This window comes from Peromyscus eremicus, chromosome 11, assembly GCF_949786415.1.
Source record: "Peromyscus eremicus chromosome 11, PerEre_H2_v1, whole genome shotgun sequence".
Lineage (NCBI taxonomy): Eukaryota > Metazoa > Chordata > Mammalia > Rodentia > Cricetidae > Peromyscus > Peromyscus eremicus.
Window position 1 is genome coordinate 45,098,358 of NC_081427.1, and position 16,863 is coordinate 45,115,220.

Consider the following 16,863-nt stretch of genomic DNA (forward strand, 5'->3'; position numbering starts at 1 on the left):
AGCAGTGAGTGTATGATGTGGAGCAAAATGGTATTGATAATCCACATATCTAAATGTTTACTAGAAAAAACTGGTGGGTACAATTAGTTGTTCTCACCCACTTTTACTGAGAGTAGATCTGTTTCACTGGTGTTTTGTTGTTGGCGGAATACAGAAGTAACCAAAAAGATTTTCATGACAGTCTTAATGTTCTGTTTCTGTACCTTTACCTTTCTGCCCATGTTCTCTAACTGGTTGAGGTCAGATATGGAATGTGAGCAGGCTTAAGACTCCTAAGTAGACAGAACTACTTCCTTTAGGTGAAAAGTATTTGTACTTTTCCTTGGGTGAAGGAATTTACTTCCTTAGTTTGAGGTTAATTTTCCTGGATGTTGTTTGACTAAAATCGCTCACTTGGTGAAGACTGGTCAGGGCAGTAGAAGAGAAGAATGAAGGCATGCTGGGTGGTTTTTATTAGTTTTTTTTTTTTTTCTTCTGTTGCTATGATAAAAACACCATGACCACAGTAACTTACAGAAGAAAGTTTATTTTGGCTTTCATACAATTTCAGAGGCAGGCATGGAGCAGGTTCAGAGAGCTTTTGAGAATGTACATCTTCAAAGTAAAGCACAAAGCAGAATATGCCAATGGGAAGTAGGGCGAGGCTGAATAATCTCAAAGCCTGCCCCAGGTGCTGCATTTTCTGAGCTGCACTACCTAAACCTCACCACCAACTGAGAACATGTTACTCAAATGCTGGAGCCTGTGTCAGGGCATATCTCACTTGATTGACCACATTCCAATCCCTGGCACCCATAGGCTCATGGTCCGATCATAATGCAAAAATGCATATAGTCCAACTTCAAACATCCCCATAGTCTGTCACAGTCTCAACACTGTTTATATGTCTGAAGTCTCTTCTGAGACTCAAGGTAACTCTAAACTATTAACTCCTTGGGGAGAAAAAAAAGGAAATTTTATACCTCCAACATAAAATAAGCACAGAAAATACAATGTCATTCCAAAAGGGAAGAATGAGGGCATAGTTAGGAAATGCTGGACCAAAGCAAGATCACACCTAGCAGGGCAAACACCAAATCTTGTAACTCCATGTGCAGTGTTTGGGACTTTAATTTCAAGGACTTAGATGGTTCTTCCCCTCGAGCTTTGCTGCCCTCTCTGGCCCTTCATTCAGGGACTCCTCTGCCACATGCTGCCAAGGCTCAGTGGCTCTCTGAAACTATGGTAGAAGAATCCACAATCTTTCATGCCTCTAAACCCAGCACCATGTGGATCACACTGCTAATTCCAACTACCAGTGGTCCCTGCCCCCCTTTATCACATCAGCTGTCAATGGTCCCTGGCCCCCCTTTATTACATCAGCTGTAGATTTTTAATTGGTTGCTTTCTGTAAGCAGAAGTGCCATAGGCTCTCCTGTAAAAGTTGGAAGATCAGCTGAGTGGGGTCTTGCCCAGGGAATACCTCTGCCTTTGTTCCAGTACAGAGCAAGGATTTTCTTTGAGTCTAATTTCCTTAGCAATTACATCCTCTTTGAGCACATGCCTTGGCTTCAACATTGAACTTCCTAGTGCTCTTTCTGTCTCCAAACTGCACATTCCCCATTTCTTCCTATGCTGCTTGTTTTTGTTCACTGTAGGCCTGCATAAGGGAAATCAGTAACAACCATGCCACGGACTCAACATTAGGCCGTCTTGAAATCTCTCTCCTCCACCAAAGAAATTAGTCCATTACTTTTTAAATTATTCTCAAGCAAGTTCTCAGGACATGGGCAGAAGACAGCCAGATTCTTCATTAAAAATTTCATGTGAATGGCCCCTAAACCATTACTATTATTCCCCATTTGAAACCTACTCAACTGGACCTCCATAGTTTATATTGCTCTCAGCACTACTGTTTCCAGGCTCTTAACTGGAATTTCCTACCTTTAAGCTCTGGTTTCAACCAGTTTTCTCGTCCAAAGTTCTAGTTTTCCAAAAGAAAAGAAACCAACATGGTAAGGTTCTTAACAATAGCCATTCCAGTGTCAACTTCTATATTAGTCACTTTTCTGTTGCTGTGATAAAACAACATGATCAGAAGCAACTTAGGAAAGAAAAAATTGGCTTATGGCTCCACAGGGACAAGAGTTCATATAATAGCAAGTGGCAGGCATGGCTGCAGGAACCTGAAAGCTCACACCTTCAAACACAAGTACAAAGCAGAGAAGGGAAGAAAGGGCAAGGCTATATAATCTCAAAGCCCGCCCTATGATGCTCTTCCTGCAGCAGGACTCTGCTGCTTAAACCTGCCAAGCCATGTGGCCAGCTGGGAATCATGTTCAAATGTCTGGACCTATAGGGAACATTTCTAATCCAAATCATCACAGTGGTAGAAAAAGCTAGAGCTGAACTATGGCGTGGATAATTCTGAAACTGGGTGATACACACACCATTATTTACTTTGAGGTACTGAACCTAGGAATCGGTGTAAATATATGGAGTTTGTTTTCATTGTAATTCGGAGCAAGTATCCTCTATAAGGAAAATGAAGTACCATACTATGTGTGCTGCAGCTCCACCACAGGGCCCTGGCAATGCTGACTTCTAACCAAATCTCACCACCTTCCCACTGAATCCTTGAAAGGGTTACCATTTCAGAGAAATCATAGAATGGAGTTTAATCATTAAAGAACTTCTCTTAAGGCTTCAAATACTTCAGGCACACTGGAGGGAAAGGAGATAAATGCCCAGAGTGGGACCTTGAATTAATAAAATTTGGAGAATGACTTACTCAATTTGGTTAATTTGGTTATTAAGGCTAATTACAGCCTTTTAGTAATGACTGTTAAGATAAAAGACCATATCTATTATGGCACTAAATTTGAATCTAGTGTTAAGAACACCCATTCAGGATGAAACCTCTCTTTAGGGAAGTGAGCAATAAAAGGATGTTACAAGCAAATTAGTAAAGACTTAGCTTTTTGGGGAAAAAAAAAAAGAATTTCTCCTGAAAAAAGAAAATTTTCTAATTAGGGAAATACAAGCATGAAAACCCAAGGCAGAAGGACACGGTCAATAAGACAAAACGACAGCCTACAGAATGGGAAAAGATCTTCACCAACCCCACATCTGACAGAAGGCTGATCTCCAAAATATATAAAGAACTCAAAAAGCTAGACTTAAAAATACTGAACAATCCAATTAAAAAATGGGCTACAGAGCTTAACAGAGAATTCTCAACAGAAGACTCTCAAATGGCTGAAAGGCATTTAAGGAATTGCTCAACATCCTTAGTTATCAGGGAAATGCAAATCAAAACAACTCTGAGATACCATCTTACACCTGTCAGAATGGCTAAGATCAAAAACACTGCAGACAGCTTATGTTGGAGAAGGTATGGACCAAGGGGAACACTCCTCCACTGTTGGTGGTGGGAATGCAAACTTGTACAACCACTCTGGAAATCGTTATGGTGGTTTCTCAGAAGATTGGGAATAAGTCTTCCTCAAGACCCAGTTACACCACTCTTGGGCATGTACCCAAGGAATGCTCAATCTTACCACAAGGACACATGCTCAACTATGTTCATATCAGCATTATTCGTAATAGCCAGAATCTGGAAACAACTTAGATGTCCCTCAACTGAAGAATGGATAAAGAAAATGTGGCACATATACACAATGGAGTACTACTCAGCAGTAAAAAACAATGATATCATGAAATTTGCAAGCAAAGGGATGGAACTAGTGAGCAATATCCACAGCAAACCTCTCCTTTCATCAAGTCATATAAAAATCATTGAAATGAGCCAAGAACACTTAGGATCTTGTGTTAAAGGTTCTCAGCCTATCTGAGTTTGATTTTTCTCATGGCTGCAGTCTGAATATTTGTCACCACCCTAGCTTCACATGAGATTTAAACTCTCAAGGTGACAGTACTGAGAGGCTGAGCCTTTGGGAGGTGACTAGACCATGAAATCTCAGGATGGAATTAATGCCTTTTGAAAGAGGCCTACAGGGAGGGCTATCGTACCATCATGCCATGTGAGGATGCCTCAGGTAAGTGCAATCCAACTGTAAGGGGCCATCCATCAGGAAGGCGCTGTCCATCAGGAAGATGCCATTCATCAAGAAGGTGCTGTCCAATCAGGAAGGCACCGTCCATTGGGAAGACCACGTCTACAGGAAGGTGCCATCACTGGATGCTGAAGTTGCTGAAACCTTGATCTTTCACTTGGGCCTCCAGAACCAGAAGGACTGGCTTGTTCTCTTGACTGTGAAATGTAGTTATAGCACCTAACTTGACAAGACATTAAACTTTAAAATTGAAATAGCAATAATTTTGGAGAGAATTACTATAACGAGTGACTGAAACATGGTTCCTGGGTTTTAAATAAAGTACCTGCAGCCTATAGTGAGCACCCAGTAAATGGCAACTTGCTTAGTTTTTCTTCCAGTGCTAGGGACCAGACTCAGGGCCTTGTGTTGCAAATGTTAACCGTTTACTGTCGTAAGGATTATAAGGTTGTCTAATTCTTTCTGTACTGTGAGACACATACTGTGAACACTACAGAAATATGATGAAAATACATTTTTCACCGACCAAAGGGCATTTGCACCTGTGTAATATTCCCGTGGCTTGGTTTGTATTTTTATATGGATATACCATAGTTTGTTATTGACCCATTTTCTAGTTAGGGTGTCCAGATTGTTTTCGGTCTTTGTTCTCAGTCAAACTGCTATGAGCATATTTTTCCACATTTTTGTGTAAATATATGCTTCTAATTTTCCTGGGTAAATGTGTAGGAATGAGTTCTGGATCCTGTGGTAAATGTGTTTTGCCATTGACCACTACTTTACACTCCTATACTCTTGTCTTCTTGCCTGGAGTTGTTACCAGTGTGTTTGGTTTGGTTTCTTCAAGACAGGATTTCTTTGCATATCCTTGGCTGTCCTAGAACTTGCTCTGTAGACCACACTGGCCTGGAACTCACAGAGATCCACCTGCCTCTGCCTCCCAGGTGTTGGAATTAGATGGCTCAGCCATTAAAGACTAGGCTTACAACTAAAAGCTTTTTTTCTTGGTGGTAGCCATCACAGTAGGAGAATCTCCTGTGATTTTAACTTACTTTTTTCTAGACATTAGTAATGTTGAGCATGTTTCTTTTTCCTTGCAGATTACCCAGTTCTTCATTTCTTCTTTTGTGAAATGTCTTTCTACACTTTTCTAAAATGCTGTTTGAGAAGCTAGGGTTTAGCTTTACAGACTGTTTGAATGGAAGTTTCCTGTCCACCACCAGTCCCCACCCCCCTTCACCGGTACCGTCCACACCAGTTGTTCAACCGATCAGCTTACATTGACACATTTTTCCTCAAAGCTCATGGTATTTCAGGAGAGTTGGTGCTTAGTGCTGCGTGTTTCATAGGTTTGGATGAATGCTTCGTGGCGTATGCCTGCCTTTACAGCTTCATAGTCTGAGGAGTTTCACCATCTTAAACGTTCTCTGTCTTCTTCCCATTTCCATGGCCCCTAATTCCTGGGGCAACCTCTGATGTCCCTCCCTCATCTCCATTAGTTTGTCTTTTGCAAATTTTATGTGTGTGTGTGTGTGTGTGTGTGTGTGTGTGTGTGTATACACACACACACACACACACACACACACATATATACATACACAGTATGGAGCCTCTTCACACTGGCTTCTATTGCTCAGTGTTTACTTAATTTCCTGCACGGCTCTTACAGCCCACTTGTTTGTTTTGTTCATTTTGTTGGTTTGTACAGTTTTCTTTACGACTCAGAGAAGGCTTTATATAACTTGAGTTATTGTTCATTGTTTACCTTTGGCTTGAGGATGCCTCCCCCCACCCCCAACCCCATCTGTGACTTCTCATTCTCTTGTCTCTGTAGTGCAAGGTCTTTCACTTGGAGGAAGCCCATTTTACCTCTTTTTCTTTCGCAGATCATGCTTTTATTACCCTCGTTCATATTTTTACCTAACTCAAGGTATTTTGCTGGGAGCTTTTTGGTCTTAAATTTGCTGTTTTGGTGTGTGGTCCATTTTTATTTGTTTTCCTCAGTTGATAGTGTTGTTGGGTGTTTGCTAATTTTCTGTGTACATGTCTATCAGTTATATAGAGAGAAGTGTTGAAGTCTACTAAGAGCTGAAACTTGGCTGGTTTTCCTTCCAGCTCTGCCTGTTGTTACTCGTGTGTAAAGCCTTGTTAAGTACAGCTCAGAATTGTATCTTTGGAGAGAACGTTTATCATCATGTAATGTCTGACTCCATACCTCTCCTCACGTCTACAGTGAAGTTTCACCAGCTTTTTTTTTTCCATCACGTCTTCATGGTCTTCCTAATCTTTTTACATTTATTGTCATATGTCATGTACAGCATAATACTGGTTCCTTAGCTTTTAATCTGACTTGATTCCCACCACCACCACCGGGTTACTTTTTTGTTTTTTTTGAGACAAGATTTCTCTTGTGTAGCTTTGTAGCCTTTCCTGGAACTCACTCTGTAGCCCAGGCTGGCCTCAAACTCTGAGATCCACCTGCCTCTGCCTCCCACCTGGGATTAAAGGAGTGCACCACCACCGCCCGGCTGATTTCCCCTTTTAATTGGTATGTTTAGAACATAGATACATTCTGCACACACACACACACACACACACACACACACACACACACACACACACGTATATTTGGCAATGCTGAGTTGAACCCATGGCCTTGTGCATGTGAGGCAAGCGGAGAGTTGCATCTCCAGCTCTAGACCACTTGTGTCTCATAAAATTATTGATATAATTGAATATATTTCTTTTTATTTCTTTTGTTTCTGTTCTCTCTGTACTGACTTGTTTTCATGAACTTTATCTTAATTGAATTGTTGTTAAATTTGACTTTGGTTATCCTTTTTATTTTGTATTTATTTCAAGTGGCATTATAGCAAAATATGCCTACACCTAATATTGAATTAACTGCTTTTGCCATACTAAATGTCTAATAATCATAGCTCTCTTTATCTTCCTCTTTGCTATAGGTATTAAAATATATTTTATTCATTTAAAAATTTATAAGACAGTGTTTGAATTTTTGTTTTGAACATTCATACATATTTCCAAAGAACAAAAATGGCAAAAATAACCTATTTCCTCAGACATCGTCTCTGTTAATTCTTCCTTTATTTCCAGATTGTCAGCTTTCTTTTTGGTGTTATTTCTTTTTAATCAGGAAAACTTGGCTTTAGCATTTTTCTAAAACAGATCTTTCAGCATTGCATGCTGTATGTTTTTCTTATTCTGAGAATGCCTGTATTTCATCATATTTCCTGGGTGATTTTGTCACTGCTCATAGACTTCCAGATTGGCTTTTCCGTCCCTTTTAACACTCAGCCGATATCATTCATTATATTCTGTCCTGTGTGAGAAATCAGTAGTTATTTGAACCATTATTCTATAGGTGCTTTGTATTTTCTTTGGCTTCATTTTGTTGTTTGGTTGGTTTTTATTCGGCTTTCAGCAGCTTGCTTATGCTACGGTTGGTCATGGTTTTCTTTGAGCTGACCCTATTTTTGAGGGTGACTAAACTTCTTTGGGCTTGTAAATTAATACCATTCTGCAAATCTGAAAAGGTTTTAGTAATTATTTCTTCCAAAGTTTTCTACTTCTCATTTTGAAATCCAGTGACACAAATGCTAAGAAACATTTTGCTATTTGCCTTCCTGTCTTTAAGATTCTGTTTAACGCCATCTAGGTATTCTTCTGTTTGTCCAACGAGGTAGTTTCTCTCCTTAAGTTCACTCTTTGCCCTGTCACCACCATTCAGCTTTTGGTCCCATTCGATAACTTTATTTAACATACTGTTTCTCCACTTCTAAAATTTCTGTTTAGTTCTTTTTTACGGTTTTCATTTCATTACTGGGGATGACGTTATGTCTTTTTTTCCCTCTTAATTACTTTTACCTCATCTCACAGAGCACAATTACTGGGACTATCAAGTCTCTCATTCTAACATCTTGCTCATCTGACTTGACATCTCTTGAGTTTTTCTCTTGAGAGTTGACATATTTTCCTGTTTCTTTGCTAGCCAAGATTTTAGATTCTGGACAGTTTGGATATTGTAAGAGTCAGGGTTCTATGAAAATTCCGTAGAGGGTGAAAAAATTAAAACAAGCAGCCGACTAAGGTGATGGGACCATAACTGGTCACACCACCTTTCGGTGAGGACTCCAGTGTTAGCAGTGGTCAGAGCCTTGGCTGGTTCTGCCTTTCTCATGTGCATGCTGTGCTGAGGACTTGGCTCTCCCTCCTCAGCAACTCTGAGCTGGGTGTTCTCCTTTTCCAACACGCACTGGGGGAAGATCAAGTTTCCATTTTTTCATGCATGTGCCCCTTCACAGTTCCTTGAGTGAAGTTACTAATCATATTCAAATCCAGAAGAAATGGGGCAGAGGGTGATTGGAAAAAAACAGCCATATGGCTCACTTACTGCCTTATTTCTTCTCTTTGGCCAGCTCGCTGATGGTTATTTCTCAGAGTCCTTGGGTTACTGCTTTTTATTTTGTCCAGAGTTTTTAGTTGTAATCATTGAGAGAAAGAGACACTTTGGTGAGCTTATTCCATCTTGGCTGACTGTTTTGTTTTTAAATGGCATTTGAAAATTTTAAAATATAGATTGTTAATATCTGTGGCTTAGACAAGTTGAAGCTCTTTTTTTTACAAACTTTGTGTATTTTATTTAAATTATTTTATATTTATAGTATTAGGGGCACTAAATATAAAAGACAATTAACCAGTACTTTTGGTCAAAGAAAATAGTATTCATCGCTTTCATTTCTATTTTTTTTTTACCAGCTGACAGAGAACCATCAAAGCACAGATGTTTGTGCATGCCTTCCTAGAGAAAACATATTGTGAATGCTCTGGGGGTATTGGTATTATCTTATTTAGAAATTAATATTGTAAAATTTGTGAAATATTTGTGTTAACTACTCTATTGAACTATGCAGAAAGCATAATAAATTCACCATTATCTTATTATTTAAATTATGAGTTATTCCGTTCCCTTGCACTCATTTTTACTTTTGAAACACTTAGAGAAAGGCTTATTAATAGGTATCTTAGCATTTAGTGATTATATGAAGACTGGTACCTGTTCAATTGCTTAGGAAAGTGTGCTTAATGTAACTGATTGTAGTTTGGTTTGGTTTGGTTGTCTCAGAGATGTTATTTGACTGGTCTAGAACTCATTGTATACCACAGGCTTCCTTAGACTTGTGACTCTCGTGCCTTAGCCTCCCAAATGACAGCTGTGTGTCACTATGCCTGGCTTTGAGTTTTATTTGTAAAAGATTTATTTTACTGACTTCAAAGCCTAGATGATTTTACTCCATTTACATATATGTTTGTGTGTGTATGCATGAGAACGTGTGCACACATAATTGTGGATACTAATGAACAATGTTTGAAAATCTTGTAAGGAGACTAGGAAACTTGTGTTCATAGTATAATTTTATTATATATTCTTTGTATAATTTTTTATACAAAGACAATCTTTGAAAGTAAATTTAATTTGGGGAAAGAATGATTTGGAATCGTGTATTGAAAAGCTAACATGTACACTCTGTGTTGAAATTGAACCCTGGGATTGTTTATATTATTGACTTTATATGTAAAGTATAATACAAATAAGAAGATACTTAGAGTTAGAACATGTAAAATACATCTTATCTTCATGTGTAACAGCACTTAGGTCTTTGGTTTAACATTAGGCTATATGTTGTCTTGAATTAGGAGAACTGACAGACTTTTGTCCATCTTGAAGTGATTCCGAATTTTTCTTAAGCTGTTAGCCTTGAACCTTTTTTGTAATGTTTTGAAATGTCTTTGTCCTCTTTAAAAATTAGGTGCTCTGTGGATGTGTATAGTCTTAAACCCCCACTGTAAGTTGGAGCAGAAGGCCAGCTGGCTGAAACAGCTGAAGAAATGGAACAGTGTTGATGTCTGTCCATGGGAGGATGGGAATCATGGCAGTGAATTACCCAACCTAACCAATGCCCTGCCTCAGGGTGCAAATGCCAACCAAGGTGAGTCCACGGTGGCATCCTGCCCATTCTCATCTGCTTCTTCGTGCGTGTTTGTAATGGTAACAAATAATGAATGTGGGGATTTACTTAATTCAAGGACAATACATGTTTACTTTGAATGTGTGCATCTATTTTAAGTGAGAACATTATTTTTTTATACACATTGCAAATAGATATGACATTCTTATGTACTGATGTGGATTAAAATGATCCACTAATAGTTTAGTTTGAATTTTACTTTTTAATTAAAAATATAGAGTAGGGCAGTAAAATATTACTGTGTAAAACAGTGTTGAGAGACTTGAGGATCTCTGGCTTTGTTGGCCAATTCATACTTGGGCTGTTGTGTGTTTAATTAAAAGTTTCCTAGACTTAGCATATAGCAAGGAGATGTGGAACTGGGGGGCCTGTGATACTGTTGACACTTGCATCAAGGCAATGTCTCACTGTGAAAGATTGTGTGGTCTTTCCGTCCCCCCATAGCAGGTAAATAGTGCCCTTCAGTCTCTGAGACGACCAAGAAATGCTCCCAGATCTTGCAGAATAATCTATTATTTTATCCTGTTATTTCAGTTTCTCTTCCAGCTTCTAAAAACAAACTGCCCTTAGCTTGACTTTCTTCTCTGAGACATTGCCGAATTTTCTGGTCTTTTTCAGAAACACATTTTTAACTTGTTAAGGCTTGGACAAATCTACCATTCGCTAACTCATCCCAGTATTCATGCATGCTTGCTGGGGGACTTGAAAGTGATTTAAATCATATGATAGAAGCAAGATTGGAATCAACATTGGAAGGCCCAAGAATCATACATCTTTGCTGGCCACAGAGGAGCTGATATTCCTGAAAGAGATGCTATGCAGTGTACAGAGTTCCAATGTGTTGTTAAGAGGGTCTCCGTCTTTACAAAGAAAAGTCCACAGGGACTAGCCCAATCAAAAGAGGTTTCAGGGCCTAGGAGGATGATTGGCAGGCTCTATTTTAACTGGAGATGCTTACCTTGGGAATTCAGTATTTGAAGTCCACCCTGTCTATATCATGCTCATGGTGATGTTATTTAATAATTAAATGTACCCCTCAGATCTCCATTTTTTTCCAAGTTGTCGGGTTTAATCGGTCAACGTTCATTCTTCTCATTGCTAGGGAAAGGTTCTTTTATGTCTCCATAGGTGACCTTTAATCTTTTGTTTCTATAAGTGGACATTTTTCTGAGTTTTGAGTTTTGGTTGCTGCTATTTTGAGGGGACTGCTACTTTGATATGCTGTTTGCATTTTACTTTCATTTTACTTTCTATTTATAATGCTACTTTGGGTTTAATATGACAGTTCTATAGGCCTTAGAAACTGGCATGGGTCTGGAGACATTGCTCACTACTCAAGAGCACTCACTGCTCTTGCCGAGAACCAGGGCTCAGTTCCCAGCACTTGCATAGTAGCTTACAACTATCTGTAACTCCAGTTCCAGGGGATCTAATGCCCTATCTGGCCTCTGTGGGCATAGACACACAAACAAGGAGGCTAAACACCAACATATTTAAAGAAGTGATCTGGCTTCCAGGACACCACAGGTCATTTTACTTTACAGGTCATTTTACTTTACAGTTTGGTCTAGGCAGTGTAAATCCTGGTCTGTATTCCAAAGGCAGTACTTGGAGCTATTGTGCTGAAAGGCACCAGGATGTCTGCTTTTACCACAGCCCTTTTCTGAGGGGTTGTGATAAGAACCATTCCCCCAGAGGGTGCTGGTTATCATCCCACAGAGGGTATGTTTACTCATACCCAAATACCTCTCTGGAGCCTGGGGACTGAGGGACAAAAGCCACAGCATCACACTGAGGTCACTGTGCCTGTGGGGTAGATATGTTTCACACACACATGTTAGAGTGCACACGCAGGGCTTCTGATACCCACCATGGCTAGAGTGACTTGTTAGACTAGTGAACAGCATCCGGATCATACTCTTTCAGCAAAAAGCCAGTTTCTTTTTTGTAGGTATTTAAAAAAAAAAAGAAGAATTATTCCCTTTTGGCTTTCCCAAATTTCCAATTTGTTGTTATAGACACTTAATTTTTTAATGTTTATGAATTTGTGTATATCAGTTTTGTGCTTCTCGTGTGATGTGGCCTTCATGGTCATTTAAATATAATTTTGTGAGAGTTTAGGCTTTTTGTGACTATCGGTTCTGTTGGTGTCTTGGAGCAAACCAATTGTAAAAGCTGAGCTGCTGTGAAAGAGGAGAGTGCAGTGTTTTCTTCTAATGACACCACATATGTGCTTGTGTTGGTATCAGAGAGCCAGGGCAGTACTTGGACCCTTAACTCACTCTTTTATAGCAAGTGGCTATTTTGAAGTCTCTTTGGTTTTCTGGTTTTACCTCTGCAATTTGAAGTAAACAAACTAAATGCTAAGGCCACTTAAAAATACCTATAGAATACTTGAATTTTAGGACATTTGCTTATGAGAGGTCCCAAAATGGGTTCCTTCCTGGGAAGAGCACATTTATTTTGCTTGACAAAAGGCTGTTACAAGTTGGGCCCATGCTTCCAATTTTGCAGGAGTCGCAGCAGATGATCACTTATGTCTCTTTATCTGTTCTCTGTGCACTTCGATATGTCTTCTTCCTCTAGATATGGATAACAACGTTGAAGTGAGACCAACCCGAAGTAATATCTTTGATAGGCTTGCCAACCGCCATTGCAAGTGGCCACATTAGCTAAACTTGTAGTAAGGGGCGTGTTGGACTCTTGGCGGTGCCTGGCTGTGTGGTTCTGTTGCTGTTCACCTCCACCAGCAGGACAGAGAACCAGATAGATGAACTCTCTAGGCTCTTCTTCCTCTCTCAGTTGCGTTCGCTCTCTGTGGTTTGCCTTCTGTGTGCTCACACGGAGGTCCAGGGACAGGAGGATGAACCTTGCCATAAAGGGTGCTCCATAGTTTGCCCCTTCACTAGTTGAGTCCCGGAGAGCAGTGAAGGGGACTATACTTGATCAAAATTAAGTATACATAAATGAAATTTTTCACTACCCCACGATTTAGTGGATACTTGTGCCACAGTTGAAGGTAAGTTTAGAGTCGGGGCCCATGGGGCGGGAGTGCCTGTAGTCTCTTTAGGAATTGAATAATCCAAGGAGCTGAGGTGAGAACATCCTTTATTCCCCAAACATTTCTTTTCTTCGTCAGGTCCTGAACCTTGAACCCCCTTCGGACTGTATGCTTCTGCTCTCTTGTGATGCCCCGGCATACATTATGCTGGGGACATCACACCAGTCATGGAACCTGCCCAGGAGTCAGGAGACAGCCTGTAGGGGCAAGGTAAGTGCGCTGGTTTGTTTTGTAGCTATGTTGTGTGGCTTTGTGAAATGTTAAACATATGCATTTATGCCCTTTGGGATATAAAGTGGCATTTAATCATTATATCCCAAGAAGCATAATAGTTTTAATTGTGCAAAACCGCACAATATAGTTAAAAAATACAACCAAAAGCACAACCCTTAAGCATATTTTTAAGGCTGACTGCATCTTCCTGAAAGGTTCCATGGCTGGTGTCGCATCTCTTGCATAGTGTTTGTGAGAGCTGTTGATCCCATCAGGGGCAGCCCACCACAGCACCTCAGAAGTGGGGAGCAGTGAGTTTTCACATGGTTAGTTTTTTTAAAAGCCGAGTGCCTCTTTTGAGTATATTTGTCGTGGAGACTAGACTTGACAATTCCTTTTGCAGGATGCCTTTAACTTAGCTTTTAATGGCTGCAGTATGTTTGGTTTGGTCAAACAAGTGAGTGACTAGAGGCTCTTTAGGCTGATGGCCTTCTAGCATTTAGGATGTGAGAATATTCATCCACCCTTCACCCCTCTGCTTAGGGGGTGCAGGACAGTGTGTGTGGGTGTGTTCATGAACATCTGGTCACAGAATGGTATGACTGATTTGTTCACATATGAATAATAGCTGACACGGCTTTCTGAATTGTGGAAAAAACAGATTCATCGAACAGGCCCCATCGGACCGTGTTCACAAGAGCCATCGAGGCATGTGACCTCCACTGGCAGGATGGCCACTTACAGCATGTTATCAGCAGTGACCTGTACACCAACTACTGTTACCATGACGACACTGAAAACTCCCTCTTTGACTCCCGAGGGTGGCCCCTCTGGCATGGTAAGTGGCCAAACCGGAAAGACATTTCCATGACTTACTTCTTTGTTTGGTTTCTATAGCATTATTGGAGTGGGAGGTAGAGAATTGAGGCATTCAGTGGGAGATGGATGAATGCTTGGCAAAGGGGGCTGAAATTTTCATTCAGATCCGAGTTCAGAAATGGTTTCCCATATCTTCTTATATGTTATTTGGGGAGAATCATCTTACCACAGTAGCCTGCTTTTATGGATGTATCGGACAGTGGCAACTTTACCCCTTTGGGTTTCTGTTGCAGAACATGTTCCTACAGCCTGTGCAAGAGTGGACGCGTTGCGTTCTCATGGGTACCCCAGAGAAGCACTGAGATTAGCAATAGCTATTGTGAACACATTACGACGGCAACAGCAGAAACAGTTGGAAATGTTCCGGACTCAAAAAAAAGGTGATTGTGGAGGAGGTTGTCTCTGTTGGAGTGGGACTCTTGGTGAGGATGTGACTTGGTCTTAGGTTCTGCTAGAAGAGATAGATTTTTAAAAGCACAGCTATAGAAATGGCTTTACTCAGCACTCTTAAAAAGGCTTGATAATGCACTCATGTGATACATAGACATTCACACAGCCAAAACATCCATACATATGAGGTAAAAACAAAGGGAAAAAATTAAATTTGATAAAAATCTGTAAAGATAAAATTTAGATCGTTTTGGTTGGATGTTAAAAGAAATAAATCTTAGATAATTCTTTAAGGAGATTCTTACTTTTGGAATAGTTGGTGATATGTCTAGATCATCTAATGGAAGCCAAAACCTGCTTTTGTGCACGAGTGTTGTAGTTCTAACACTGAGAATGGCTGCCCATCCTTGAATGCCAGCAGTCGATTGCAGGTGGGCACTCCTTAGTCCATGACTATTTCTCGGTTGCTGAGATCACTCTTCTGCAGAGCAGGTCTCTGCAGAGGGTCTGCCTCTGAGAGCCACTAAGAGCAAACCAACTAATTTCCAGGAAGTCTTAAGGCCTGGCATTCTGTAACTTTATAGCTGTGATCATTTGTGTATGAGGACTTGTTTACCAAAAGTGAATTCCCGGTTCTGTTTTTTCAGGTTCTGTGCTTGAATGATGTTTGATGAGCTGTCAACTGATAAGACACATTTAACTTGTCTTTATCTCCATTTATAAGTCTTCTAAGTTTGAGCAAGCATCGTAATAGTAATGGCAAAGGCTGTTAACTGGGTTCTTAGCTTGCTGACCAGATAGTGGGATGGATCTGCTTTTCCTGATCGAGTACTCTTTGTTCCTTCTGTAGGCAAACATTTCTTGTTTTTGTCCCCCACCTTTTTTTAATTAAGAACAGTTCTAGTTACTGTTGGCTTTTGTTCTTAGTTGTGTTTTTAATCCTTTGATACTCAGATTACCCACCTTGAGTACAAATAACTAAAGGTTGTTGGAATGGGTTGGAAGTTGGAGCAAGTGTTGGCTGTAACTTGTAATTCCCTCTATGTTGGAAGTATTAGGAGTGTGGACTGACACTGTCAGTCAGAGTAGAAATAATTCCACAGTTAGAGTTTGAACCACAGAAAGGAAGTGTAGATGGGACTGGAATGTTAATGGCCTCAATATGCAATGACTTTGCATTCTCCCGAAATGCATTGCTGGGCCCTGTAGAAAGCTTTTCTGAAATCTACTTCCACTAAACACACAGACCATCTCTGGCCCAGGGTATTTGCTTCCGAATAGTGTAAAGGATAGCTTTCAGGCTAAGTGGATAGATAGTACTCCATTTAGTGTAGAGAACTGGCTCATGATGGTTATGTTTGATTTTTTTTTTTTAATTCTGTTTTGTAAAAACATTCTACTTAAGGAGCACAAAGTGTAAAACTGCTGACGTAAGTTGCAGATCTCATTGAACTAGACTGTTGTGATTGTCTTGGACTCAGTTATGCTATAGCCCGGCCTGGGCCATCTCAGACACATTTCTCTGTCATCGTCCAAGTGATGACACTTGTTCCAGGCGGTTCTTGAGTATTGCTAGGACTGTGTATCTGCATCTGTCCCTGTCCCTGATTTGCTGCTGTTGTTTGTCCTAATATTAAAGACTGAGGTTTAGTAGCTGCTTTCAAGGCCAAGGTGTGCATTACAGTTCCTTGTAAATGGGCCAAGGTTAGGAAACGTGCTGTCTGGTGTCTTTAGTACCCACTGGGATGATTTGTTAACTGTATCTGAAGGAAAATGTGTTTCTTAAATGGCTCTTACCTGCCTATAGATGTGTCTGTCTACACACAGTTTTGTCAAACAGAGTTTCTTGTTGCAGAGAGCGCTGTTGTACACCTGTCCTCATACTTGCTCTGCATGTGAGAGCCAGTGGCAGAGACCAAGGAAACAGTGACCTTTCTGAGGACGCTAGGTCCTGACTTAAACAAGCTTTTGTGTGTGTGCGGTTCTTAGGTGCTAAGAGTTAATCATGTAAAATCAGAAGGCTTCTGAAGAAATGGTAAATTCCTGGGATGACTCTTTGGCCAGTTGTGTCAGACATTTGCAAGGTTTTTCCTCGGCACTTGAACATGGAAGAGCTAACATTCTGTGGAGAAAATGAACAAATACATTTTGTCAAGGCTACATCTACCTTGTGCTGTAGTTTTCCCTTGGCCAAGGTCCACCCCGATGCCTCTCA

General features: G+C 40.3%; 1 protein-coding gene across 2 annotated transcripts in view; it reads left to right on the forward strand.

The window, feature by feature from the left end:
* The window catches only part of Zswim6 (zinc finger SWIM-type containing 6), a 185,190-nt gene that overhangs the window by 151,203 nt on the left and 17,124 nt on the right, over positions 1 to 16,863 (forward strand). For both annotated transcript variants that reach the window (XM_059276088.1, XM_059276089.1), the window contains exons 5-7: positions 9,887 to 10,066; positions 14,041 to 14,217; positions 14,492 to 14,638. In XM_059276088.1, coding sequence (XP_059132071.1) covers positions 9,887 to 10,066; positions 14,041 to 14,217; positions 14,492 to 14,638 — 504 coding nt within the window. The remainder of the gene's footprint in view (positions 1 to 9,886; positions 10,067 to 14,040; positions 14,218 to 14,491; positions 14,639 to 16,863) is intronic.